At 48.7% G+C, this 26,235-nt stretch overlaps 1 protein-coding gene across 1 annotated transcript; it reads left to right on the plus strand.

The window, feature by feature from the left end:
• The first annotated feature begins 11,737 nt into the window (after positions 1-11,737).
• On the plus strand, positions 11,738-23,281 carry CLDN1 (claudin 1). Its single transcript, XM_040567032.1, has 4 exons — positions 11,738-12,392; positions 20,313-20,477; positions 20,704-20,788; positions 21,232-23,281. Exons 1-4 carry the CDS (start codon positions 12,170-12,172, stop codon positions 21,392-21,394), a joined length of 636 nt encoding a protein of 211 aa, XP_040422966.1. The 5' UTR covers positions 11,738-12,169; the 3' UTR covers positions 21,395-23,281.
• Positions 23,282-26,235: the final 2,954 nt, after the last annotated feature.

The raw sequence follows: 26,235 nt of genomic DNA on the forward strand, positions 1-26,235 counted from the left end.
CTCTGTGTTTTCCAATTCCATTCTCAGAAGCTGACCACCGAGGAGCTTTTCTTCCTTCTGCCAGATTCATCTCTTGACATGGTTATGTGGGTATGAAGATTTCTGCTGAACTTTCTCGCTTCCAAGTGCCTATATAAGGCAAAAAAATACCATGATCTTCACTTTATAACTTTCTATAACAAGGGCAAGCTATTGTTTTCAACAGTTCTGACCCACAGGGACATGGCATTGGCCACACGCCTCATAAAGGGTAATGACTTTCATTAGCCACATGTATATAGATTGCACTGACATGAGACAGGTACTGACAATATGCATAACCTTCCTGTACCTGCCTTCTTCTATGTTAATTAACCTGTGGCTGCACCAGTTTTCAGAGTAAGGTACTGTGGCTAACTGTTATTAGTAGTAGCTCAGAAAAGGTGGTGTGGTGTGTTCAGAAAAGACCTGGAAAATTGGAGTGAGCCTTCCCACAAACAAAACTGAATCCTTAGAGAAGACAAGTGCAGAGCTTGAGAGTAGCAGAGCTTGGACTAACCAAAGAATGTATTATGGCCATGTGTATCTCCCTACCTTCTCACTCTGTCCTGAACTCAGAGTAAATAAATAAATAAATAAATAAATAAATTGAAATAAAACTAACAGCCAGAGTAGAGTGTTTGTCATGAGCCCATCACACTCAATTCTTCTGGCTTAGCACACCAATTGTCTGTGCCTGTCAGCCCAAGGAGCAAACTCCACGAAGAGCTGTAGGCAGCGTGTTCAGGTACAGGGCTGCCAGTGGTTTGTTCCCTTTCTCCATAGCTCTGACAACATCTTGTTTATTTTCCTCATGTCCAGTGATTCATGTTGCTGTCCCAGCTCCATCATCTCTCCCTGTGTCCCCTTCCTGTAGGGCAGGGCATGTGAATGACCCTTCCTAGAGCAGGATGCCAGTGCTTCCCTGGCCATGAGTCACCGAAGGACGAAGGACGTGAAGTGGCCTCACACCAGCCATTTGCATCTTGCTCAGGGCTCAGGAACATCCTGGCTCTGGTGGCACAGCAGGTCAAGACGCTCCAGTTTTCCCTAGTGTAAGAGTGCTCCAGAGCGTGCAATACGATGGTCTGTGATTTTCACCTGACAGAGAGACCAGCACAGTATCTGCTCCTTCATTAGGCTCATCTCTCTAAACAGTCCCATGGAAAGTGCTGGAGTTATTAGAAAGAATGCAGTATTCTTATACAATAGAAATCGACAGGATAAATATATAATCGTCTTTATTTAAAACAAATCCACATCTTCATGAAGCAAAGTCTGTAGCAGTTTCTCATTATAAAATGTGTTCCTATCTTAGCATGACAGATGTCCCCTCATCTTTGGAAATCAGCTCACCCAAAATATCCCAAGATGTCTTTGTATAGCCTAAAACCAGGCTGACATGATTCAGTATAGCTTTCAAATGGATCTGTAGGCTGCAGTATATACACAAACTGTATCTTTTTCTGTCAGCTAATCTAACATTTGCAGTATTTTGACACTAACAAAAGCATTGGGGTGTCCTAATAATTATCAGAGCTTGGTTTTGTAGGGCTTTTAAACTGCATGGCATCAATGCAGCACAACTTCCCTAAGGCAACAACAGCCTTATCACCTGGTCTACATGCTCCTAGCAATGAGATGAGTGCATTCCAGGTCGACTGCTTTTATTACTCCATTAATACAAGGCGGTCTGTGCTCCCTGTCAAAGGCAAGCCATTATGGTCTCATTTCTGTTATGGATGTACTTACAGAGAGTGATAGATACTACTGCCATGCTTGGGAGGATCATAGCTGGTTTTCAGCCGCACAACCACAAAATCATTCTTGCAACAACACCACAGCGAGGCTGCAGTCCCATGAGCAGGAAAAAGTGTGTCCTGTCTTTGCTGCCACATTATCTAACACACAGTGTAGCAGAGGGCCTTGAGCAAGAGGGATGCTCCGATGCTGCACATCAATACATGAAATACAGATCTAATTGCAAGCAAGCACACCGTCAGTGGTGCAATGGTCATGCTCAGGGCCAGGGTCTTCTCAGACAGGCACAGCATGGGAGCCAGAGGTGATGGAGATATCTGGGCAGTGTGTGTCAGCTGCAACATACCTGTCCTGCTGTGCTCATGTGGTCACAGAGCCCTGGGAGCCAGCTTGGATTTAGCTGGGTAACCCCACGGAGGGCAGTAAAATTTCTGAGCAACCTGCTGCTTTTCAAGCGGGCAATATATAGGATTAAATGAAAGTAGAAAAACAAATGCATTTTCTATTAGAGTTGGGCTTAAAGGTAAGTAAAAACTGTGCGCATTTGTGTGTGTACGAGTAATACATATGTAGATATGATGCCTGCATACACTCCTTTAAAACAGTATTTTCAGTTACTACAATGCAACAAATAATAAAACAAACATTTCAATATAGACTTTTCAGGCTCTGATACGCCTTGTAATCTCGCTTCAGTAAGATACATTTTCTTTTATAGCTGTATAGTAAATCCACAGCTGACAAACACATGATCTCAGGGATGTATTACTAACCCCATTTTAGAGCGGGGAAACTGAGGCGGTGACTAAGCAAGTGACTTAGATCGAGAGCGAGGAGTCACAGCCCCGCTCCTCCTGAAGCACGGTGGCTGCACTCTCTGCATGGGAGTGGTGAGATCCTTATCTGCCAAAACATGCATGACAGCAGCTCCGGGTTCCTGAAAGCAGCCACCGAGAACACACAGTGCCGTCGCTGCATACCAGGTTCGCGCAGGCGTGTATGGACAGAGGAGCAGGGCAGTGGATCAGCCACACCTTCTCTCGGCATGTCACTAGTTCCGTGAATAGCCCTTGTCCCCAGGCACCCTGGGGGTTGTTGATGCCCTGCCACTTCCCTGTGTCTTCGTCATCCTCTTCCGAGCACAGGTTTCCCAGCGTGAGTCTGAACTCTCCCGCACCCTGATGCAAAAGTGATAAAATGCAAGTGAAGCACAAGGTCCGTGCCACTAATTGCAATCATATTGGAAGGACACGGAGAGAAGGGAGCAGATTTATGCTCTTTTCACAGTTTCAGAGAAAAGCCAAGGAAGAGAAGTCATTCCACAGAAGGAGTTTGCATTGTGCTTGTTCTCCGGTTGCTGCTTCTCAGGAACAGGGCTCACGTCCGCGACACCGAGGGGTGCTGTGTGCGTGCCTCTTGCCCTGCCGTGCTCCCTGCTGCAGCCCAGCCCCTCCGGTGACTCACTGCACAAGAAGCATCCGCTCCAGGCCACAGTACCCCCCTCCACTCCTATTCAGCTGACCTTCTTATCAGAGAATGATAAAAGACCCTCCAGGAGACTCACTGAGGGGGGATAAAAGGGACTGCTCAGTTAGAGATGGCTTGGCTTCAGGATGTTTGATCTGCTACAGAAAAGCAAGAAGGGAACGAGTTAAGGCTTGGGAGAAAACGGTTGTGGCTATGATTCACAGCCCATGAGCACGGGAAAGGTTTTGGAGCTGACTGGATGAGTGTGGGTCAGTGCCTGCTGACCTGCCTGGCACCGGTCCTTTGCTACCTGTTTTCTGTCCCCTTGTTTAACACCAAGCATCCCTGCTGCGCATCCAACACTGCCCAGACCAGATGAAGCAGCGACCCCAGGTCTGCCCATCACAGTGGGCTCTGGCGAGGGAGGAGAGCCACCTGCAGACACCCTGGGGACTCGCCTGCCCCCATCACCAGAGGCACCCTTTCCTCTGTCAATCATCACCACAAGTTTTTGGTGCACCCTGGCAGCTCCTGTGCTGTGGATCAGAGCCAGAGCATCTTGTGCCCTGTCTCCAGCCCTGTCCCTGCACAGGAGGGGACAGGGCAGAAAAACCCCTGCCTGTGCTGCCGAGCCGACAATTTGAGCAGAGCCCCTGGTGGCTCACACTTGGCCTAGCACCCTCCGCCAGCTCCCGGGAGCAGAGCCCTTCTGCAGGCTGGGAGGGAGCAGCGAGGGCATGGAGGACGGGGAGGGCAGGCTAGTCCTTGATGGAAATTCCCTGAGGAATGGGTGCCACAGGGGCAGAGCTGCACTCCCAGCCCTGGGATAGGAGATGGCAGTGGTGACTCCAGCCTCTGGAGCTCATCTTGGCCAAGGCATTTAGATAGAGAGTGTCTGCAGGGGCCTTCTCTCCTCTTCTCTCTCTCACCCAGGCCTCTCCTCTGCATTGGAATGTCTCCATACACTCAGAGAGGAGACCATGGCATGCTCTTTTCCTCTATCTCCTCTTCTGTTCCTGTTGTACCCCAGAGCTGGCTGTCCAGGCAGGGCTTGGTTCCCTTTCTCTTCTTGATTGCAGATGTGCTGCTTCTCATCTAAGCTCTCCCAAGGCAGACTGCCCACTCCTTGCATCCTACATGCATCCCAAATAAATGAAGAGGGCATTCACTTTTCTTTCCTAACAGGGGCCTGGACCAACCTGCCCATTCACTGGGCATTGCTCCCATCCCTCTCCTGTTCTCCCAGGTACTCAGGCTCCTCTCACTTCATGTGTCACACCTGGGAGCCCTGCTGGGCCCCTGCCTCCACAGGTCACACGGGCTGTCCCGCTGCTTCAAACTCACATCAGCAGCAGTCCCCAGGCTACACTCTCAAGGCCCTTTTCATGCAGCCTAGGCAAGGTCCTCGTTTTCACTGAGGAACTGGTGCAGGATGCCAGCCACGAGGAGTTTCTCGGCCTTGCTTCTACTCATGTTTCATTCAGGCCTTCGTCAACCGCACAGGCCGCAGGCCCCAAACCTCTGGTGTGCACAGGCCTTGGAAGGGATTTCGTGAACAAAGAGAGGCAAAGCTGTGAGGAACACACCTACAGCCTCTGGCCTGCAGCCAGGTAGCTGGGGCTTTCAACTCCCTCGAGGCACTGAAATATGACCCCGAGTTGCCAATGTGCTCTCCCAGTCCTAACAACAGGGACAGCAGGACAGGTGTGTCACCAAGTCCAGGCGAGACGCTCCTTCTTTCCTCCTCCTTGCACACCCGGGCACGCACATGCTGCTTCCCAGGCAGGTGTGTACACTTAGCGAAGGATTTTCAAGTGTTTCATTCTCATGTGGGCACTAGAATAACCGGATACGTTTAAAGATTTCTGCAGGTTTGACCCTGCTCCCTGCTGGAAAATCCAGCCATTTGTGCCATAGCGGCAGCTGTTGAGTGCTTCAGAAATACCTGGCTCTGATTTCAGTGAGGGACTGAAGCGTATTGAATGTTGGGGCTTACAAATCCCATCCTAATGTTCTGCTCATTTTTTGCAGAAGCAACAACTTGTTGGAGGATGGTTGTGCAGGTTGAGCATAACTGTGAGGATGCTGAGCAATTGTTCACCAGTCCCAGCCTCTCATAAGATTTTCTACTGCACTGTAATCTGTGTACCTTGAATCATTCCAATATCCAAACACATCCCAAATGTGTTAGGTCTGATGGATCCCCAGAGGAATTCCCAGCAATATGTGAAATTGGCTGAGTTCAGAAATCCAAAGAGACCTGAAAACTCATGCCCTAGCCTTTATGTTGCACATGAACAGCTTGAACAGTCTGATCTACAACCTCTGCAGCAGTTCATGGCACAGCCTTTCTAGGAAGGGCCCTGGATTACTTTATCTTCCTAGCGTTAGTTATTTGACTTGTCATAAAGGCTGAGGAAGTGGAAAGAGGATGTGGTCCAGGCACAAAGAGGTGAGACATAGACATACATTGGGATGGGAATCTTTGAGCGATCTCTAAAATGCTGACTACAGCTTGGGCTTTTCCTTGACATGAAAGTTGCCCCGAAACCACACTCACAGGTACTCTGCTGGGTGAGCAACATAAATGGCGGTAATTCTGGCTTCATGATGAGGACTTTGTCTCCAACCTTGGCTTAACAGCCGTTCCTGCAGGGGCATTCAGATCTCATTAGGCATCTGAGTTAGGCATCTTCTCTTCTGCCTCCTTCTGTCTGCTTCTTATACCTTTCTTCCATTCCAGTTCCTCCTCCTTCCTACATCTGATTTCAGGAAGAGCCACATGAGCAACGAGGAAAATTTTTCAGTGGTGATCATGAAGGTGATCAGATTCTTCATGTGCCAGTTTCAGGAAATTCATTCCATAGCTCAGCCATCAAGCTCATACATGAGCACAGGTATCACTGAGCCTCTGGTGGAGACTTGGGGAGATATAGGTAGAAAGGGTGTCTCTGCCGTAACTGGTTCCTGGTGTATCAGAACTGGGACCCTGCAGACATCACGAACATGGTGAGAGCAAGGAGGATGGCTGGATGACAAGGGTTAGATCTTTACAGAGCCCATTCCCAGAAGGACCTCAGAGATGTTTTCTGAACTGCTCTTAGAAAACTCTTCTGTGGATATGAAGGTACCAGGGATGAATTTTATTTTGTTTGGACCTTGGTGCACATCTCAGGCACTCATGCCCTGAGTATGACACTTGCAATGCATGGATCTGCCTCTCTCTCCCTCTCTGGGTCTCACTCACGCAGGTTACTCCCCTCCCTTGCTCCAGAACTGCAACACCAGAAGCTGCTGTGCTCCACTTGCACCTTTTGGCACACTTTTTCCCACTGAGGCAGAAAACAGACACATTTTTATTGGTTGATCCTTCCAACAAGGCAAACTTTCCACCTGTCACTTACCTGTTGAGACCCTGGATGGTCCACCACACTTGTCCCACCATCTGACACCATGATTAGGGTTCCACACAATCTGAGAGAGACATTTTTTGGTGATGTGGCATAGAGCTGCCTTCTATTAACAGCACACAGAAGCCAGTTTAATAACTCCCTGCTTTTCCCACCCTTACCTCTCTAGTACTGTGAAGCTCATTTTTTCCATGAATTTGACCACGTCCAACTTTTGTTTTCTCTCTGGCCTCTGGTACAGAACGTCCAGCAAAAGAACAATCCTAAAATAGAAAAGTCCAAAACAAAACAAATCCTACCGTACGGGTCAAATCTCTTGGCCTCCATGGGATAGGTTTCATGCCATGGAGTCTTTATCAGAGCTTCTAGTATCACTTTGGAAAACAACAGATGAGTGGCCGGGTGCAGGACCACGTTTGTGTCTCAGCAGCTTGCTGCCTTGCACAGACAAGCCCTGCGAGCTGAGCACTGCGGGTAATGACAGACACGATGCAGTTTTATACATGCCAAAACCACTTGTTTACAGATGGGAATGATTTCAGTGTTTTGGGGCTTTCTGAGGAACATTCTCAGGCCTTGTGGTCATTTGTGGGCTGCTGATTCAGGAGAGGAGGAAAAACAATGGCAACAGGTGAAAACCAAGAAGATGGGGAGCAGGCACGATCCCATCCAGAGTCCTCTCCGGAGGGTGGTTTGGAGGAGAAGCCAGCGATCAAAGAGCCTCCAGCCTCCTGCAACCTCAGTACGTGGCATATAAGCACATTTTAACCAGAGCCAGATGAAATCAATCATGTGAAGAGCAGAGTGAAACTACTCCCAAAACTGCAGCTTTATTATAGCCAGTGAGGAAACACAAATGTTTGAATGACTGCAGGGAGAGGGTTGATTATTAGCTTGGTTTATCTCTAGCAGATTAGAAATTCCAGGTCGTGTCTGCTGACCAAACACTGGGTGGTTTGAGCTGTTTCTGACCCTCAGAATTTGAAAAGGAATAATTCATGCAGCCCATTTCAAATCCAATTTCCCCCTGGGTAGTCAGTGTCAAAGAAGTACAGCCAGTCCATCTGACTCTTCCTTCATCAACTGCATATTTTAATTCCAAAGTGGAAATCTGAGCTTTCCTACTGGAAATGGAAATTTCAACCTGGGTGTGCAGGGAAAAGCTCCAATTTTGGTGCTGGTTGCTATCCTGTTGCCTTTTAGGCAGTGAGTCGTTTGGAGCTGGTCTTCTCCAATAACCTTCCTTAAAACTTTGTACTGAGTTTGCGGTCCTGCAATAGTGAGCAGCTGATGAAGGGTTAAGCTTTTTTTTCTGTGCGTGTGTGTGCTGCTGTGCTCTCCACCCCTGCTAGCTGTGATCTTTGGCTGCTCCAGCTGCCCCCATGGTCAAACAGGACGTCTGCCCCTCACTGCAGACTGGGTTGGACGCATTCTCACACAATCCCTGACTAATCCCAGGGAAGGTTTGCAGCAGCCTCTGATCCTCCTGACATCTGGGGAAAGACAACACAGCAGTGCTGGCTGCAAAACGGTGCTTGGAGCTAGGGTTCAGCAGGGTTGTTCCTCTTGGATGGATGGGTGGATGGGGGAGTGGTGGGGAGAGAGAGAAGAAAAAGCATCCTGCAGACATACAGCAAAGTATGCCGGAGGTTTTTCTAGGCAATGTGAACCCAAGCTAAATGCATGTGGTCCCACCAGTCTGTCCTTTTTCCTGAGAAACTCGGGGACAACAAATGAAACAGCAAGTTAGGATTAAAAATAAACGAAGTGTTGTACTTTCCTGTGAAACACGGAGTTAATCTGTGAAACCCCTTGCTGCAGTATGCTGTAGAGGCCAGCAATTTCAAAAATTAAACAGCCAAATTTATAGAGAAAAAATTCCAGTGAGCACAGCTAAAATTAAAAGTACCAGCAATGGCTCAGGATGCTTTCAGATGTGGATCAAGGTGGGCTGCAGCACATATTGGAGAAGGGTCACTATGTGCTTGTGCTGTTCCCTGGCCCTGCCACTGGCTGTCACCAGACACAGCAGGCTGGCTGATGTTTGGTCATTCCCACTTTCTGATCCAGATGTGGAGTTCATGTCTTTGCTCTGAAACCTGGTCCATGCAACTGTGCCTGCTCTGCACACCTGCAAGTCCTTCCCCGAGAAATATCTCGCAGAAAAGGAAACCAGGCTTCTCACCTGCAAGTCCTGGCAAGCGTTAAAGCTTGTTTTTGCCAGAAGAGGAAATGGGTATCATTAACTACCCACAGAGCACAAATCTCTGCTGAGCATGAATGTGAGGCTGCTCCTCTGTCTGATACCACCCAAGGGAACAAAACATGACCACGGCGTTAAGCATTTGCTCAGCACAGAACAACACAGCATGTATGTAGCAGGAGGAAAATCTCTATGAACAATTAGAGCAGTCTGTCTACTTGCAGACTAAAACTTTGCAGTTGGATCTCGGTAACTATCCATATACATGTACTTTAGCATCTTCTCACTTGATGCTGCTTTTGTAAAGAATGAAGAATGAAGACTCACCTGTTTATCTAAGAACAGATCAGTCACTAAAGACTGTCAGTGCTGGAGTACCTCTTGCCTAGAGAATACAGAGGATATTGCAACATCTTGGATAAAACCAGGTATTTCAGTTGAGATTAAGGATGTGAAGGCATGGTATTTCCTTAGAAGCCAGGTAGAAAAAACTGGTGCTAGCATGTGAAAACTCTTAGGGACTTTCAGTGAAAAAAAATAATCCTAGGCAGAGGAGGAAAGACAGTGACTATTAAGTAAAGAGGATGTATATTTTGCCCATTGAACCACTGCAGAAAATCATTTGAAGAAAAGAAAGAAAGAAGATATTTAATGTCTTAAATAAAAGAAGGAAGGCCAGAAGAGAAGACCTGATGGTTTTAGCAATGCTGTAAAATTCTCAGCAAATTCCACAGTGCTGAGAACACTGATGAGTGATGAAGGGGGAAAGCACAGTTTCAGTGCTTTATCTTGATCTGTAAATTCCTTGTGATGTCCACAGAAAGAGTTGCTGGGTTTTGAAATCTTTTATGAAATATGACTAAGAAGTATCAACTTCAGATTGACCCTGGAGAGCAAAATGTAAATCAGGAGGCCAAGAGCACATGGCTATACCCCAGTATGGCCTTACATCACCTTTTTTTAACCCAACTCTGTCATGCATTCACCCAGTAGCACTGCTCAGTGCAATACCTGTTGGGGAAGGAGGTGCAATGGGACCTCACACAACCCCTCAGACACGCACATCCAGGCAGCCGCAGGCTCTAACCCCACAGCCCCCCTTGCAGAGTAAGGCTGTCTTCAATTGAAGCTACACAGCCTTCTGGAAGGGGAAAAAACTGAGGACTCATGGTGTCCTACTGTACGTCCAAGCAGTCAGACTCGTGCTACAGACACGTTTGGCACAAACTGGCCCAAAAGTGCCATCAGGACACACACGGAGCCCAGCTTTTCCCAAGTACAGATTGCAGTCCTTCAAGGAGTCAGCAGCACGGTCAGAGTGCTACCTGACAAAGCCCATGCCTTTATGCACACTACATGCATCTCCTCAGGCCCACACTTGATGTCCATCCTGGTGCAAGTGCAGCCTGATTGTTGGCACCCAGGAATCCTCCTCTTGTGTTCCTATAAGCTCCAGTAGAAACTCCAAGTCCTTCCCCCACAAAACTTCCTACCAGCTGCCTGGAGCCTGTAGCCAAAGGTTCTTAACCTGCTAGAAGCATCTCGAACTTGTCCCCATGTCCAGAGCTGCCCTCAGCTGCAGGAGTCAGCAGGGAGGTGGCAGGATAGTCAGGAATGGGGTGAGTCAGTTCAGGGCTGTGAAGCACCTAGGAACAGTACACAGTCCTTTGCAGACAGACGTTATCAGGCTGATATGACTACCCAGACATCAATGATCAAATCCAGACACTTCTAACCCTGCTCTCCTCGGGTTAGCGTGGGTTTCTGCCGTGCCTCTTCATCAGGCAAGGGGCTGCTTCTCCCAGGGAGCAGCTCCAGGAGCCAGCACCTCCCTGGGTTTTCTGCTCCCTGTAGCAGGGTTTTGATGAACGTGCAGAGTGATGCAGCTACTTTGTTCTCTCTTCTTTGCCAAGGAAAACTTTGCTGTTTCCCTCTTCTTCGCTCCCAAACCTACAAAACCGGGGCCCACAGAGACCCAGAAAAACACCATTCCTTCAGCTACAGAATCATAGCTGCCTAATTCCTTTGCGAGTGAAAAACGACAGGACTGGAAAAGTTTGCTACCGAGTAACGAGGCTCGATTTCATCACAGCAGTGCTGCTGCTGCGCGGAAGCCGGGGACCGGCAGCTGCAAGTGCTTTGAGAGCAAGCCAGCCTGGCTTTGTCCGTGCCCGGTGCGGTCAGATTGCAGTAGCTTTTCTCCCCTTTGACCCCCCCCCTCATCGTTGCGCAGTACTGGTCAGGTAATCACGAGCCTGTTTGTTTGTCTGTTTGCAAACCCCAGGAAGCAGCTCCAGCAAAATCTCCTAAGTCATCAGAACGCACTAAACCACGGTGTCAAAACAATACAACCCCATCCCCACCTCCAGCAGGACCTTTATCAGTAATTATCACCTGTTTATTTCACAGCCCCGAATTACAGCAGGTCCAGGCTGAACGGTCCCTCCATCCAGCCCAGGGTTAAAGGCAGGCAGCACCACCCAGCCCCGCCATGTGCTCCTCTCCGCAGGAGACACTATTTCCTCATCCCACCTGTTCTCAGTATTCAAATACTCATGTAGGAGAAAGGGAAACTATAGCAGCCAGACAAATACATGCTTGAGAAAGAGGACACTCCTTCCTGGTCTGTAATCCCCTTGTTCAATAAACCTTTTTAAGTCACTGGGCTCACTGAGGCGTTCAAAAAGTGAAATTTCTGCTAGGAGAGACCCAGTAATGCCAAGAGGCACAGCACATGGTCCCTACTAGGATGGCAGATCCCAGACTTTGGGTTGCGGGTCTTGGCAGCATTTGTACCCAGATGACAAGGGTTTGGTCAGTTGCCTCCTGGAAAGCCCTTTAAAATCAGAGAATTTCCAGTGCTTCCCCCTCAGGAGTCTATTCCCACACGTGCTCTGTGCCCAGTGGGAAATTCCCCCCACCTTTACATCACGTTGGCAGCACTGGGGTGGCGCGGGGACGGGACACGAGTGGGGTGAGCGGCACAGCCCACCTCCCCCTCCCCCATTCCCCACCAAAACCACCCGACTGTGGAGGGCACCGGAGGCGGCTTCACCCCCCGGGGACCCCCAGCAGTAAGCGATGGGGACACCCACGAACACAACCAGCGCACCCCTGGGGGTGGTGGCCGAGGTGTCCCGCGCCGGGCCGGGGCGGGGCCGCCAGGGGGCGCTTTTTGCGCGGCTTTAAAAGTTGCGCGGGGCGCTGCGCGGGTGCCAGTGCGCTGCGCGGAGCCGGCTGCGCTCTCCTGGGTGTTCCCCCCCCCCCTCCGCTGTCACCCTCCGCAGGTGCGGAGCAGCCCCGCGTAGACATGGCCAGCGGGGGTCTGCAGCTCCTGGGCTTCGTGCTGGCTTTCCTGGGCTGGATCGGCATCATCATCAGCACCGCCATGCCCCAGTGGAAGATGGCATCCTACGCGGGGGACAACATCGTGACGGCCCAGGCGCTCTACGAGGGGCTGTGGATGTCGTGCGCCATGCAGAGCACGGGGCAGATCCAGTGCAAGGTGTACGACTCGCTGCTCAAGCTGGAGAGTAAGTCGAGGCGGGGGTACGGGGGCTGCTCGGCCGCGGCCCGTCGGGGTTTTGGCGTTTAGGAGCTGCGGGGTGCCCGTCCCGTCGGGGTCACCCCCTGTATCCCGATGACCCTCCGGTAGGGGATGAGGGTGCCGGTCCCATCGGGTCGTTCCTCCCACCTTAAGCCCTGGCCGGTTTTGTCGGGGCTCGGGTTGAAGCGGTGGGACCGGGGGTGCCCGTCCCGTTGGGTCCCCCCACCCTCTGCCCGCCCCATGGGGTGCCGTCGGGTTCGCCCCTCCGGCTCCTATTGCCGCCGGTGCTCGGCCGGGGACTGGTCTCAAGGTGTCTCTGCCCTGTTGAAGCCCCCCCCCCCCCCATCCCCACCTGTCCCTTGGGGGGGGGGGGGGGTGGCGGTGGGGGCTGGGGGTGTCTCAGCCCGCCGGGAGACCCTTCCATCCACGCTGCCCTCCCCGTCGGGGCTCCGCAGCGCCCGGCACCGGGGGTAGGCAGCACCTGGGGGGGAGGAGCCGGGACCGTCCCGCAGCCCCCCAAAAAAACTTCGGGAAAGTGTTTGGGGGGGGTATCGGGTCCTCCACGCGTGTCTGGGGAAGCGCCGTGGTTGCAAGAGCTTTAGGAAGGCACTCCGGCAGGGGCTGTCTTTGTTCAGGTATGGCTCAGCAGCGAGCAAAGCTCGAGAAAACGGCGATGAAGTTGTCTATTCAGCACGGATCCTTTTTTTATTTTTTTTAATTTATTTATTTTTTGCGTTTGACTGTTAAGTTTTGCTGCACTCTTGTACGGGATAATTTTGTTCTCTGGGAAAGCCACTTTTTCTCCTATGACTTTTTTATTATTATTATTTGCTTTAAGCAAAGAGCTGGCAGGTGAGCTGGGTTCCAGCCCGGCAGATTTTAGGCAGGTTGGCCCATCCAGGTGATCGCAGGGGCTCTGCTCCCATCCGGAGGCGCCGAAGCAGGGCCAGCAGCCTGCTGTTGGGGCAGCACTTGGGGGTCTGCACTGAGCTGCCCCCATCTCGGCTGGCTCTAGGGCTTGCAGCGCTACAGCACTTGCTCAGACCTTAAGTCCTTTCCCAATCTCCCTCCCTTCATTCCCCGTCCAGTAAGGACACACCAGTGAGGTCAGTGTGTCCTGGAACATCAGCCTTCTCCCTCCCTAATTAATAAAATAGTAATTATCAGCTTGGTCACCTTCTTTCCCAGAGGAACGAGCACGCAGTTTCGCATACGCCGCAGAGGGACCATTGGGAGTGTCCCCAAGGCCGATTGCCACCAGCCCTTGCCCAGTGGCAGAGCGGAGCTGGCCGCCCTGGCCCCACCTGCACTGCTATCCCACATCGGTCCCTCCCGTTCAACCCCCGTGGGCCCTGCAGCAGCAGGTGGAGGTGCAGATTACTCCCTCGGGAGCACGGTGCACCCATTTCACATCGACAGGGTGCGGGGCTGTGGATAATCAGGGCTGGGCTGAGCACAGGCTCTGGGGTGGTGGAGTGGTAATTATGTGTAAGCTCAGCTTCCAGCCTTTTATCTCGCTCTGGGGGTGGGGGGCCAAGATGCCAGCAGGGCTGAGGAATCTCCAGCCACCCCCTGGATCAGTTGCGAAAGGTAAACTCGCCTGGGGGGCTGTGGCTGCAGCCCATTGTGCTGTAAATGAAACCTGCCTGTAGAACCAGACCCAAGCCTTGCCTGACTCCCGAAAACCTGCCCGAGGACCTCCAGACCTGCCCCATTGAGGGCTGAGTGCTGAATGGCAGCTGCTCCCTTCACCTTTGTTCTGCGGACAATGAAGGCTCCTCCAAGGCTACAGGGGAGGTGTGAGGTGCTGGGTACTGAGCTTGAGCTGTTAATGGCCTTTTATCCCCTTACAGAGGCCCTGGCCCTACGGGGGGGGGGGGGGGCTGAACATTCCCAGAAGTATAATAAATATGGAAGTAGCAGGGGATGCTTGCTTGCTTGGGAAAGTCATCAAAAGTTTTAAAATACTCCTTTTGCTTTTGGAACCCCTGCTTTGGCAGGCTGTGCCCTTTCCACTTCAAGGCACTCGTGTCTCCTGACGTCCACCTTCTCTGTTTTCCCTGCCTGTCCTCCCCTCAAGGTCTTTGTGCAGCCACAAAGGATTGGGCAGTGACAGTAATGCTGTTTCGGCTGGAGGTGTGACACCCCCCAGCTTTTACCCAATTCAGCAGCTGTGCCCTGGGACAGGCGTGCAGTAAGAGCTCCCTTACTGCTTTGGTTTAGGTTGTGGTGGTACAGCTAACAAGGGCAGGGAAACTTCTCGCTGGCTGTGCCTTTCTGCCAGGGCTTCACATGCCCTAAGTGCCCCAAGCCAGGTGTCAGAGCCTTGTGCACTGATGGGAGAGGCGCACACAGATCCTGCAACGATTTTTTTTCCCCATTAAAAAAAGGCTGAGTCTCCTCACCTGCAGTAATTCATGGTCATGGGAACAGTAAAAAAAAAAAAAAAATAAATAAAAATTGCCAGTGAGCTCTTGGATATTTGTTAGCTATTGCCACTTCGCTAGATACATCCATGTTGGCTTGGGCTGATGCTGCATGTCTGAGATGGGGTTGGCACAAGGTTGAGAGGCACCTTTAGCCACCTGAGGGGCCTTTTGGCTCCCTGTGTGGCCACGCTGCTGGAGTGCACCCATGCTGGCTCTTCTCCCACAGCTGCATTCAGCTGAGGGCTTATGTCAGGCCGGGACGTGCTCCTATTCAAGCTGTGTTTTGCTGGCTTGGGGGGAAAAAAGCGTGGCCACATGCAGGCATAGAGGCACAAAAGCCACCCTTGCAACCAGGCTTTGTTGCCCAGCCTCAGCATTGTTCTTGTAGCCCTCCAGCATCGTCCATGGAGCTAGCTCAGCTTTGTGTTCCTCCAGGGGCTCAGGAATGGGACCAGCCAGGAGGGACAGGGGCTCCTGGTGTCTGTCTTTGGAAGTTCTCAGCACTGTCTGACCACTTATGTTCAAAGCAGGGGGTGTTCAGGGTCCTGTTTAGGCTGTTTCAGCTGCAGATACTCATCGCCCTGGTTGATGGTGTTGGTTGGAGACGTTCTGTGCTTGAGACAAGCTGAGACTCATCTACTACTTCATCACCAAACCTAGTACATCCACAATGAGCGTTTGTGCCCTAGCTCGGAAAATAAACAAGGGTTTGGATGCCCTCTGGGTCAAACAACATCATGGAAATATGAAATCTTCCCTCCTACATCTTTACCACCCTGGCTGAGTGTGTTCCAGGAGTTGGCGAAAGGATGGGGGGAGTGAGGGGGAGGAAGGAAGGTTCATCCTCAGGTTGCTGTTGGTGATGGTGGGGGAGCTGGGAGGTTGGCCTTTCAGTTAGCAGGAGGGACAAATGTGTCCTAATCACTTGTCACCCCTCTTCATCTGGAGTAAGCAGGTAGAACCTGATAGTGTGTGCGCTTTCATGTGGGTTAAGGGTTAATTTGCTTCAGTGTTTCTCAATCCCTGTTCCTGCCTCATGAAAAATTGTGATTGAGTGATAAAGCAGTCTCATTTGTGCTGTGCTTTGACAAGGTAGAGGGTTACTTGGAATGCCACCGAGGCTGTTCCTGTTCCGTGCAGTGTTCTCTCTGTAGAGGGGACAGGAGTCTGTTGCAATACACTGGCTTTATTGCTCTACAAGCAGCTTCTGCTAAGCAGCTTTTGTGGTTACTGTTAGTCCCTCACTAAATCTCTCAGCAAGGAAATTTGCAGGTTTTGTAGAAAAACAGACTGCCCAGGTCTCCTCTGACCACTAATCTGGAAATGGTGGTGCTGTGTTCCCTTACTCATAAGCTTTCTCTGCTGTTTGAGTGACTGCAGGAGGGCACTGAACCGTGCTTGCTTTGGGGCAGGCAGAGTACAAGGCCACTATTGCTTGCTGAACGTGTTTTTGTTGATCTGGATGTGCAGTGGGGGCTCCCCAGCCTTCCCATGCCCTGCTTGAGTCTCCATCCTGCCTAAATTCTCTTGTGTGGTCTTCTAGACTTGTGGGGAGGTTCTTTGGAGGAGTCCAGGCTGGGATATCTGATGGTGATGGGTGTGATGGGTCTCTGCAGGGGCTGGTTAGGGGCTTTTGAAAGCCTCCAAGCCATTAGCAGGCTTCTAGGTCCAGCCAAGACTGGTCGCAGTGTGACAGTCTTGCTGGTTGCCCCTGAAGCTCTTACTACTTGCTCAGATTTTCAGTCCCTTGCCTGCCTCCCAGAAGTTATGCTTATATGCTGTTACGGCAGAGCAGCAGGATCTCAAATTGGCTCCTGCGATGAGATCAGGCTTTTCTGATGAAACCCCAATGGGAAGGCTTTGAAGGCTGCTGACTTTTCTTCAAGGTGGAGCCAGCCGAAATGGGGGCAGCTCAGCGCGGTATAACGTGCTCCTTATGCTACAGGGATGCCTGTAACTCTGGGGCAACTTGCCACGCACATGTTAGCGGGAGCTGTACAGCATCCATGCTTCACCTGTCTTCTGTCATCACTTTGCATGGAGGCCCATAGGAAGGGAAGGAAAAGTCCATATAAAATATGCAAATGAGACAGTCAATGAGCATTCTTATCAGAAAACAATCTCCACACAGAGCCATCACAGTGATTTTGCATTACAAATAGGCATTACAAAAATCCTGTGGCACTCTGCCAGTAGTTTTTTTTTTCTATTATGTAGTTGATAGAATAAATAAGGAAATGTGATGACAAAAATAACCCGAACTTGTGGTGATAAAGTTCTCTTTTGTAACTAACCAGTTGCTTCTGTGTCTGGTAACGATAGTGGGAACATTATTTAGGCTTCAGATAAAACTGCATCATGTAGTTTGTGTCCAAATCCCCAAAGTCAGAGCAGGTTTGTTAGCAAATTATAAAAATAAAACGTTAGTTTCACAGCGTGGAACAAGTGAGAGCTACTATGTCACCTACAAGGACTTGTATGGTATTTTATAATGGCCTGCAGGATTCGTGTTTGCTATTAACCTTTCTCAGTAGTTTCAAGACTCTTTACCTAACTGCTTTCTTGCTACAGGCATTTTCAGGCCGGGTCTCAGTTACTAACTAGCAATAAAAAGGCTTGGCTTCTAAGTAAATAGTGGGTAATATTGACAAAACACTGTTGACATCTGTTGGTAGATGTCCAGCCAGTTTGTGCGGCGTGGTGCAGGACTGCTCTGTCCCAAGGGCTTCTGAGCCTGGGCTTTGCACCAGCCTTGGTCTGGTGTGGGAGGCTCTGCACGGCAGCACCAGGTCCCGCTCCTCGGGCAGCTGCTACAGCCAGGAATGCAGGGGAAATTCTGTTTTTCTCTAACAGAATATAGTTATAAATTTAAGTTGCTGTAGAGTACTTCTGCCTGCTGTTGTTATTGTGTCCAGTTTAGCAGCTTAAGACAATTCTGCATGTTTGTGTGATCTGGGGACTTTTGCTCTGTTGCTCACACAGTGCTGTAATACTAAACTAGTTCCCTCATCCTCTGGATGTGCAGCTTCCATTAATGCAGTTGTTAATGAGTAAATAATAACTAATCGGTTGTTTTATCATTAACCACAGACAAATGTGCTGCCTCCCAGAGCACAGGGCAGCCAGTCTGGGGGAAGAGGAGGGCGGTTGGCTAATAGTGGTGTCACATTTAAAACTTCCTGAGACAGTGGAACAGTCTGTTCTGCTGATGCTGCAAGTTTTCTAAATGCCTCTATTCTCTTCCATGGGTAAGGGAAGGGTTTGTGTACTGGGGGTGAGGAGCACCAAGGATGTCCCTACAGGGTCCCATGCTGGGAGAGGGTGGCCCTGGGAAAAGCTCACAATCTGTTTTCTTACCTTGAAGAAGATGCTGATTTTTGTTGTTGTTCAACTGCTCCTGCAGAGCTGTCATGGCATGCATCCAGTTAATACTTGTACACTTAATGTTTGAGCTGATTTCATAGGTAGGACTCTCAAACTTCTCAAACATCTTCCTATGAACCCATGCTTAAACCTCTTTGTCCTGTCCCATGTTTGAAGGTGAGAGATCTCTCCCCTCTTACAGTTAATTTTGTGGTTGCTTTTAAGATAACGTTCTGTAGCTTTTTAGCTTCATGAAAACTCCGTAGAAGTTTTGAAAGAGTAATTTCTGCAGCAAGACTAAGCTTGGTTTACTGCAGACTTGAAACGATTTCATACCTCTGCAGGATGTGTACTTTCCCATGCAAAGGATGAGCTGATGTCTTCAGCCATCAGCCTCTCCAGAGCTGCTGCTGTAACATACAGTTTAGCCTTAAATGTATGGCAGTAGGTGGTGACCCATCAGCAGAAGTACTTCTGAATAACTGGCATAAATTCTGTAAGCTAGAAGTTACTTTTAGTGTGCAATCCCTGACACTGGGGAGCAATCTTTCCACGAATGTGTTTGGATACTGCTGCTGTGACTTGTGATAAATGGCTTTGTAAATGGGTTTCTGCAATCGAAGCAGCAGATGGGTTTTGATTAACAGCTGGGTGGTGCAGAGGTGTATCACCCTTCCCCTTTGAAGGAAGTGAGATGTCAACTGGTTGAGCTGATTGTGGGATATTTCCTAAGAAAGCCAAGACTCTTCTTAAGAAAGTGTCACTTCCTAATTGCTCTAAATACTGTCTTTTTACTGTATTGTTTTTCAGTTTTTTAATGAACTACTAGAACAATACAGTTGTTGTGCGTAGAGGCAGATTTAGTTTAAAGCGGAACTAGAGGCCAGTAGCATGTTGTGCTTCAGAAGAATTTTCCTGCAAAGCATAGTCAAGTAGCAGCTGCTGTTGTCCAAGGTCCAAGTGCACACAGGTCTACAGAATTTGGGCTCCAGACGGGAGTAGATTCTGGCGATACTTTGCTAAGGCTATGCGTGTCGCATTTACTGCTAGATAATCTTCTGTGTCAGGGGACACTTCTGCCTTAGTCACAGCATGCTCCTGGGAGCTTGTTCCTGTGATTATCCAGCCCTGTTTGTTCACACGTCTTTATAGGACTGCATATTAGAATGCATGCTGTTCAAACAAGCCTGATTTGCCAGGCAATAAAGCTCAGGCTCATTTCACTGCTATTTACTCTTCCTGACAGTGTTTTGTCACTTGAAAGTTTTTATCAGTAATGGCTTAATTTCCGTCATTGTTTTTTCTGCTTTGTTATCGAGAAAAATCTGAATTCTGTAGCTATTGTACATAGGGTTAGTGGTGAGTCAATAAAAAGCCAAATCCTGGATAAGGATGTATACTGAGTCTGTCTGCTGAGAACCCAGGTTAAGACAACCCTTGCCTGTGGGAAGGCATCATCCCTTGATCCAATTCTTTAAAAACCACAAGAGGCTCTTAAAACATTTGTTTATCTGTGTTTAAGTTAAATATTTCAGGCAAAAAGTTTTTAATTTGCCTGGGAAAAGCCTGTTTCTTTTGCAGTTGTGACTTTTTAAAACCCTCTGGGGCTCATACAGAAGACTCTAAATGAAAATATCTAAATCAGCACTGAGGTATTTGTATAAAAGACAGGTTTTGGAAGTGTTGAGCAATAAAGGGTCTTTGCCTGCTGTGGGACTATTCATATGTATGGTACTATTCATATTAAAACATGTTTAAATGCTTTGTCAAGGTGGAACCGAAATCTGAATGCTCCTTTTGATAAACAGATATGTCCTTCCAATTGGGATTCAAATGATCAGGGAACAAAAGATGTCTGAAGGCAATTCCCAGGTCATTTCCTGCAAAGAGCTGCATGCCCTTGTTTGCCATGCATTTTTAGAAGAGGTTGAAAGTCCTCTGATCCTCATGCATGACAGCCCTGGAGCTTAAAGGTAGAAAGGAATCTCCTGGTTGTATCCTGTACAACACAGCAGTGTTCTGAGATGTGATTGCTGAGCCCAGGAATTTGAATTTCCTATCTATACCTTGAGTTTTCTTTGTGGTAAATCAAGTCCTAATGTCTTGTCTTCTAGGCAGTCTGCAGGCCACGCGGGCTTTGATGGTGGCTGCGATACTCCTGGGCCTTGTTGGTGTATTTGTTGCCGTGACTGGCATGAAATGCATGAAGTGCATGGAAGATGACCAGGTGAAGAAGATGCGGATGGCTGTCTTTGGTGGGGTCATCTTCATAATTGCAGGTTGGTAACTTACAAATCTGTTAATATTAAAATTTGTCAGTACCTAAATGATTCGTGCTGCATAGGATGAGAGAGTGCAGGGGAAGGCTTGCATCTCCCCAAAGTAGCAGCATATCAGTGTCATTCCAGATGTCGGTTCTGCTATGTGCTTATTTTTTGTAGTGATTTTGTTGATTTACTCTATTCCTAATAATAAGGCATGGCATTGTGTTCCCTTCATGTGCAGGCTTGTCAGCATTGGTGGCCACATCGTGGTATGGCAACAGAGTGGCTCGGGCCTTTTATGACCCTTTCACGCCTGTTAACACCAGGTACAGACCCATTTGATTTAACGCTACTGTACTGCATGACAAATGTTGACCGGGCTTAGTTTCCAGTAGCAGTGGCTCCAAACACAGAAGGGGACTTCCTGAGCTACTTGGCTTGGCTTCCTACTGTGCAGAAGAAGCATTAGGAGCAGATCTCATCACCTGTGACGTTTAAAGCCAACACTTAAAGCAGCATCACTGCCACAGATATAACTGCTGGAGTTTTTCCTCTCCACTAAATGCTTAAGGCCTAGTCTGCAGAGCTTGGTTTGGTTGGGTGGCATGGGCAAAGCTCTGGGCCTGAGGGTCAGCAGAGTCTCAGGTGGCTTCAAACTGCAGCCTTGCAGGAAGCCACTCTGTATAAATTTCTGCTCCCTTCTGCTTTGTGTGGACATGCCTGTAACCTGGAGGCATTACTTATACCACTTTTCCTTGTTTCTCCACAGATTTGAGTTTGGATCAGCACTCTTCATTGGCTGGGCAGCTGCTTCACTGGCCATGCTGGGGGGAGCCTTTCTCTGCTGCTCCTGCCCACGGAGAGAAACTTCCTATCCACCCACCCGAGGCTACCCCAAAAATGCCCCCTCCACAGGGAAGGATTACGTATAATGGAATGAGGAAGAGGACCCACCAGCACTAGTAGTGAAAGCGTTTCAGAGAGGACACTACAATGCCACTGTCCTGAGCAGAGTTCAGACTCTAGGTTCTGCCTTCCTCTTCTCCCAGGAATGTGTATATTTTTGTAATCATCTTTGCTACTGGACATAACTTTTCCTTTCTCTCCCAGCCTGTGGAGGAAGGCTAAGCCTAGGTTTGTAGGTATTGCCACTGGAAAGATGAAGCCTCCAAGCTTGGGTTGAGTTTAGTATTTGGGACTAAAAGGGAAAATGATACTGTTTTTAGATGGATGTTGGTGCTTTTTTAGTTTTTTTTAAAAATAGATGGTAACAATTCAGTCCCATACCCCATTAAGTTAGAGCCCAGTGTGGTGTGTGTAGAGATTAAAGGAGCATATATACAAAGAGAAAACCAATAGCTTGAGGGGAAACATAATCTGGGGAAATGACTTTACATGTGGGAATGTTTGAAGAGATCTAAAATGTTTTTGTACTTTTTTATTGGCATCATATTCAGCACCTTCCTTTCTGTGCAGATTGGCATGACAAATGGTCAGAGAATTAAACTGCTGTGAGTTAAACTAAAACCTGTAATTGTCCATGCATGTGCTGTTGGCCAAGAGATGTAGTGCGTAAGGCAGCTTGGCTTAACTGTATGTCATCACTCTTTTGACAAGATCTGGTAAGTTGATTGTGTCTGGGCCAGCGGCAGCAACACTGCAACTGCAGCAGTTAGCAAATGCCCAAAGCAGCTGCAGGCTTCCCTGGTGCCAGGGAAGAGGCAGAGAAATATTTCCCTCTGCTCTCGCTGGTGTCTCTGTGGGGCTGTTGCTGCTGTTCCTTTGACACTGAGCGTTGCCAGTGACTGTTTCTGATGTTCTCACCCTAGTACCTAACTGAGCTTGAGGCTGTATGCCCTTGTCTGTTACAGGTTGCCTTTTAGCAAGCTCTCTCCTATTCCCTTCAGTCGTTCCCATTTGGGCTTAGTTACAAGTTACTGATCTGTTTGCCTTACACAGCTAAAAATGTTAAACCAAACAGAATGCACTGCCACTCCTTGATGTTTCCCCACAGATACCTCATGTGCTGCCATTTGACCCTGTCTTTACCCCTGCAAACACTTTCAGTGATATGAAGGCAAATTCCAAGGAAACTGACCCAAAGGTTATAGCATTTTCTTTTAATCCAAGCTCACCAAAGAGGAAGAAACCCATCATTTTAAAGATAAAGCCATCATTGCATATGAAGTCACATATGAAAAATGCAGCTCAAAGGTTCCCACCCCTTCCTCTGAAACACCCAGTCTGTCACCAGTGTCTGACCAACACAAGTGAGGCTGGCTGGAATTAAGTCTTTTATTCCTAGAAGTATAGTACCAGCTCTCCAAAGCTCAGCCTTGATTTTTCTAAGGAAGGAAGCTGGTTGCTTCTGACCAGGCTTTACAATGGTGTACGTGTTCAGAGGCATCAGGCTTCTTGATTTCCTATGTAGACTGGGAGAGCTTCTAGGGTTGAGCATGTACAACCACAGCATTAGTGGTTCGTATAAGCCTTGTACTTCTGTTTGACCTGACGCTCTGCAACGTAAATCAAAGTTACTAAACCAACCAAGCATTTGCTTCGGGCTTGGTCTGATGTCGGCCTGTACTTGAGCTGGGTCACGAGGCTTCCACTTCTCCATGGGGGATTGATTGCCCGTGCACAGGAGCTGCCTCTTGAGACCTTGTCTTAAGGGGTGGCAGCTCAGGTCACATCAGAGAGCTGCTGAGGTCTGTGCTTGTGTATTTGCGTTAACCCTGAGCCAGGGAGCAGATGCTTGTATTGGGAACTTGTATAAAGTGTTTAAACAATTTCAATAAATGGACTTTTTTTAAGGAAAATCAGACTGTGTTGCTTCATTTTCATGTTTTGAGTGGAACTTGGACAGCGTACATGGAAGACAGGAGTGGCACTTGGGTTTTTGGGAGCCTGCCTGCCAGGACGGAGCTTGTTTAGCTGTGTATCTACAGCAGATGTAGGTGGGGACAGATCTTCTTCAGTGAGTCAGGCAGTTGTGGCCTCTGGCACAAACTCACCCAGTAATCTGCTATGATTGCAGCCCAGGAACCAGAAGGTCTGCTCCTCAGCAAGGCAGGCTGCACCCTGGGTGGAGCAGGAAGGGGCAGGGAGAAGGCAGATGGATCCCTCGGAGGGGAGAGGGAGCTGCAGGAATGGGGAAGGGATGGGGTGTGGAGCTGCAGCCCTCCTCGGAGGGCTGCTCTGTTGCAGCAGTGCTTTGCTCTCTAGCTTTATCTGGGGAAGGCTATGTACAGGCTGCAGCTTCTGCACAAGATGATCTGGATGTGACTTCTGAAGATTTTTACTGTGGAATTCCTTGACAATTGAGTTAACGGGGTCATGAAGAGATGTGCCCTGGGAGGCTCTGTCTTTTTTTAAAGCCCCTCTGCAGGCTATTATGCTTCTTCCACCTATGATAAGGAACATGATTGGCCAGGTGTGAAGTTTTGCAGGTCAGTTAAAGAGTGGATCCATCTGAGGATGGTCTCTTCTAACCTGTATTGATGCCTCCCCAGGGCAGCAAGGATGAACCCCTGCTTGCTTGTACCTGGCCTGGAAATCTTTCCATTCACTGAGGCTCTTGTGTTCATCCTTTTCATCACTTCAAGTACATGTGGTGAGAGGCAAACTTTATTTAAAGCATGTTCTTACACTCAGTCAAGGAGTTGCCTCCTCTGTTCCCTCTCTTTCCAAGGGCTATTTGCTTTTGTGATACAAACAAAAGGAATAGAGCTAATTAGGCCTTGTAAAGCTGGCAGAGCAAAACAGACAAGCATGTGGCTGAGTGAGCTTGCAGTGCCTGGAGCAGACTGGTTGCCTGGCATAGTTTGGGATCTGTGGTCATTCTTATTCCAACCTGTCAATTAGTCAAGGATTTCCATTGAGATTAATTTTTTCCCATGTTTTCGTGCTTACTCCCTCTCAGAGGACTTTTGCAAGTTTCGCTCAGAAGTTTCTTGTATAAGAGTAAGGGTCTGGGCAGGAGAAGGAGGAAGGAAAATGCTTCCACCTGTAAATGGATGTCAAGATGTCTCAGCTGTTGGCACAAACAGGCCACTGTGGGAGACTCATACCTGTGTGAGACCAGCACAAGGAAGAGACAGAGGCTGGCTTTTTTGCTTGCTGTAGTTCTAATTTCGTGAAGTCCACAGGTAAACTTTCATTGGGATAGAATTTGTGGGATCCAACAGGTTGGCTGGAAAGCCAGGGTGAAATTTTGCGGCAAATAATCCCATCTGTTTTATAATCCTAATCCCAATTGAGGGGTGACAAGGGGCAGTATCTTCTCTCCCCCTATCCAGGAAGGGAGACGCAAACCTGGAGGGCTGAAGTGTCAGGAGCTGTCCCAGGCCCAGCCTGGCCACCTCACACATCCATCATCCTACTCAGGTGCTTTCCAACACTTTTCTAATATATTTCACAAAATCATGCAGTTCTGCTTTGCTGCCACATTTTCTGCAGTCCCTTGGCAATCTTTGTTGTAGGTTTCGTAGAAAAGGAGTGACAGATGGAGATTTGGGTGAGAGTTTCCCATTGGATTTCAAGCCTTGCATGTGACCCTGGCATTCCTACTGCTAAAGCCATCTTTTGTAGTAAATGATGGCATTTGTCTGTAGAGACAATGGCAACTTTGACTGCTTCTCAATGTCTTCTTCCGTGCCATATTTATTACTCACATGGTGCCGGAGCTGTGTATAATATGCTGGGAACATCATGTGAGGGAATTACATGCTTGTTTATACTGGTTGGGTATTTCAAAGAAGAGCTCAGGATGCTTTTGGAATAGCACCATCCTGTTGGATTTCTGGGCTTCTGCAACTCAATCAGAAGCTGTCTGTGCTAATGCCCTTTATCAGATTCAGTTTCTGATATACACAAGCATTCATTGCAATAAATCTGCCTTTGTCTTCTGTACTGCTCTGAGCATATATGTAGTGTATTAAAGCATTCCGAACTCTGACAATGGAGATCCCAAAAATAACCAATGGAGCTGGTAACAGCTGGTGGTAAATGTTTGTGAAATATTCATACAAGCTCAGAATCTTTTTTAATGAGGCCAAAGCAGAAATGAAGGCGTTACTGAAGAAAAGAAGTTAATGCATCACTTCTTAAGATCAAATCCTAGAACTGCCAGTAACTTCCTGAAGATGCTCAAAAGTAACAAATTTTACAAGTTTAGGTGGGGAACTAGACTGAAAGCTAGAGCCTTTGTCCTGAATATGTAGACATGGAATAACTTCAGGGCAGATGGTGACTTGAGAATATTGTAAAATTGTTTCAGAGTTCTGGCAAAAGACTTCTAGAAGCTGCCAATAGTAGCAGCACCTTCTTCCAGTGTTTTACACCAGTGTCCACCTGAGAAGGCATCCCACTGCAGTGCAAAACCTTTCAAGTAGCTGGAGGCCTGCCAACAAGTCACCCATGTGCGTGTGTGTCATCGGGATCTCTCCTCTGTGGGACATTGCTTGCACACTGCCCACCTTCCAGTGAGAAGATGGAGGTGTCACACAGAGCAGAGGGGTGCTTGAACTGTGTGCCCTCCCTCCCTGCCCCCAGGAACAGCTGCTCTCAGACAAGGTGGAGGGCAGCAGACCTAGCTGTCTCAAGAACTTATGTCTCCAGGGTGTTTATTGCTACCTGTGCATATCTGCTCTTTTTGAGGCTTTTTCATTCCTCCTTCCCCTTCGAGTTGCATGAGTCTTAATATTTATACCCCATCCATGAGGTTTTGCCTCTCTCAAAGTCCCTCTAAGCTTTAAATAAGCCCCACAACTGT

Source organism: Cygnus olor, chromosome 9, assembly GCF_009769625.2.
Source record: "Cygnus olor isolate bCygOlo1 chromosome 9, bCygOlo1.pri.v2, whole genome shotgun sequence".
NCBI lineage: Eukaryota > Metazoa > Chordata > Aves > Anseriformes > Anatidae > Cygnus > Cygnus olor.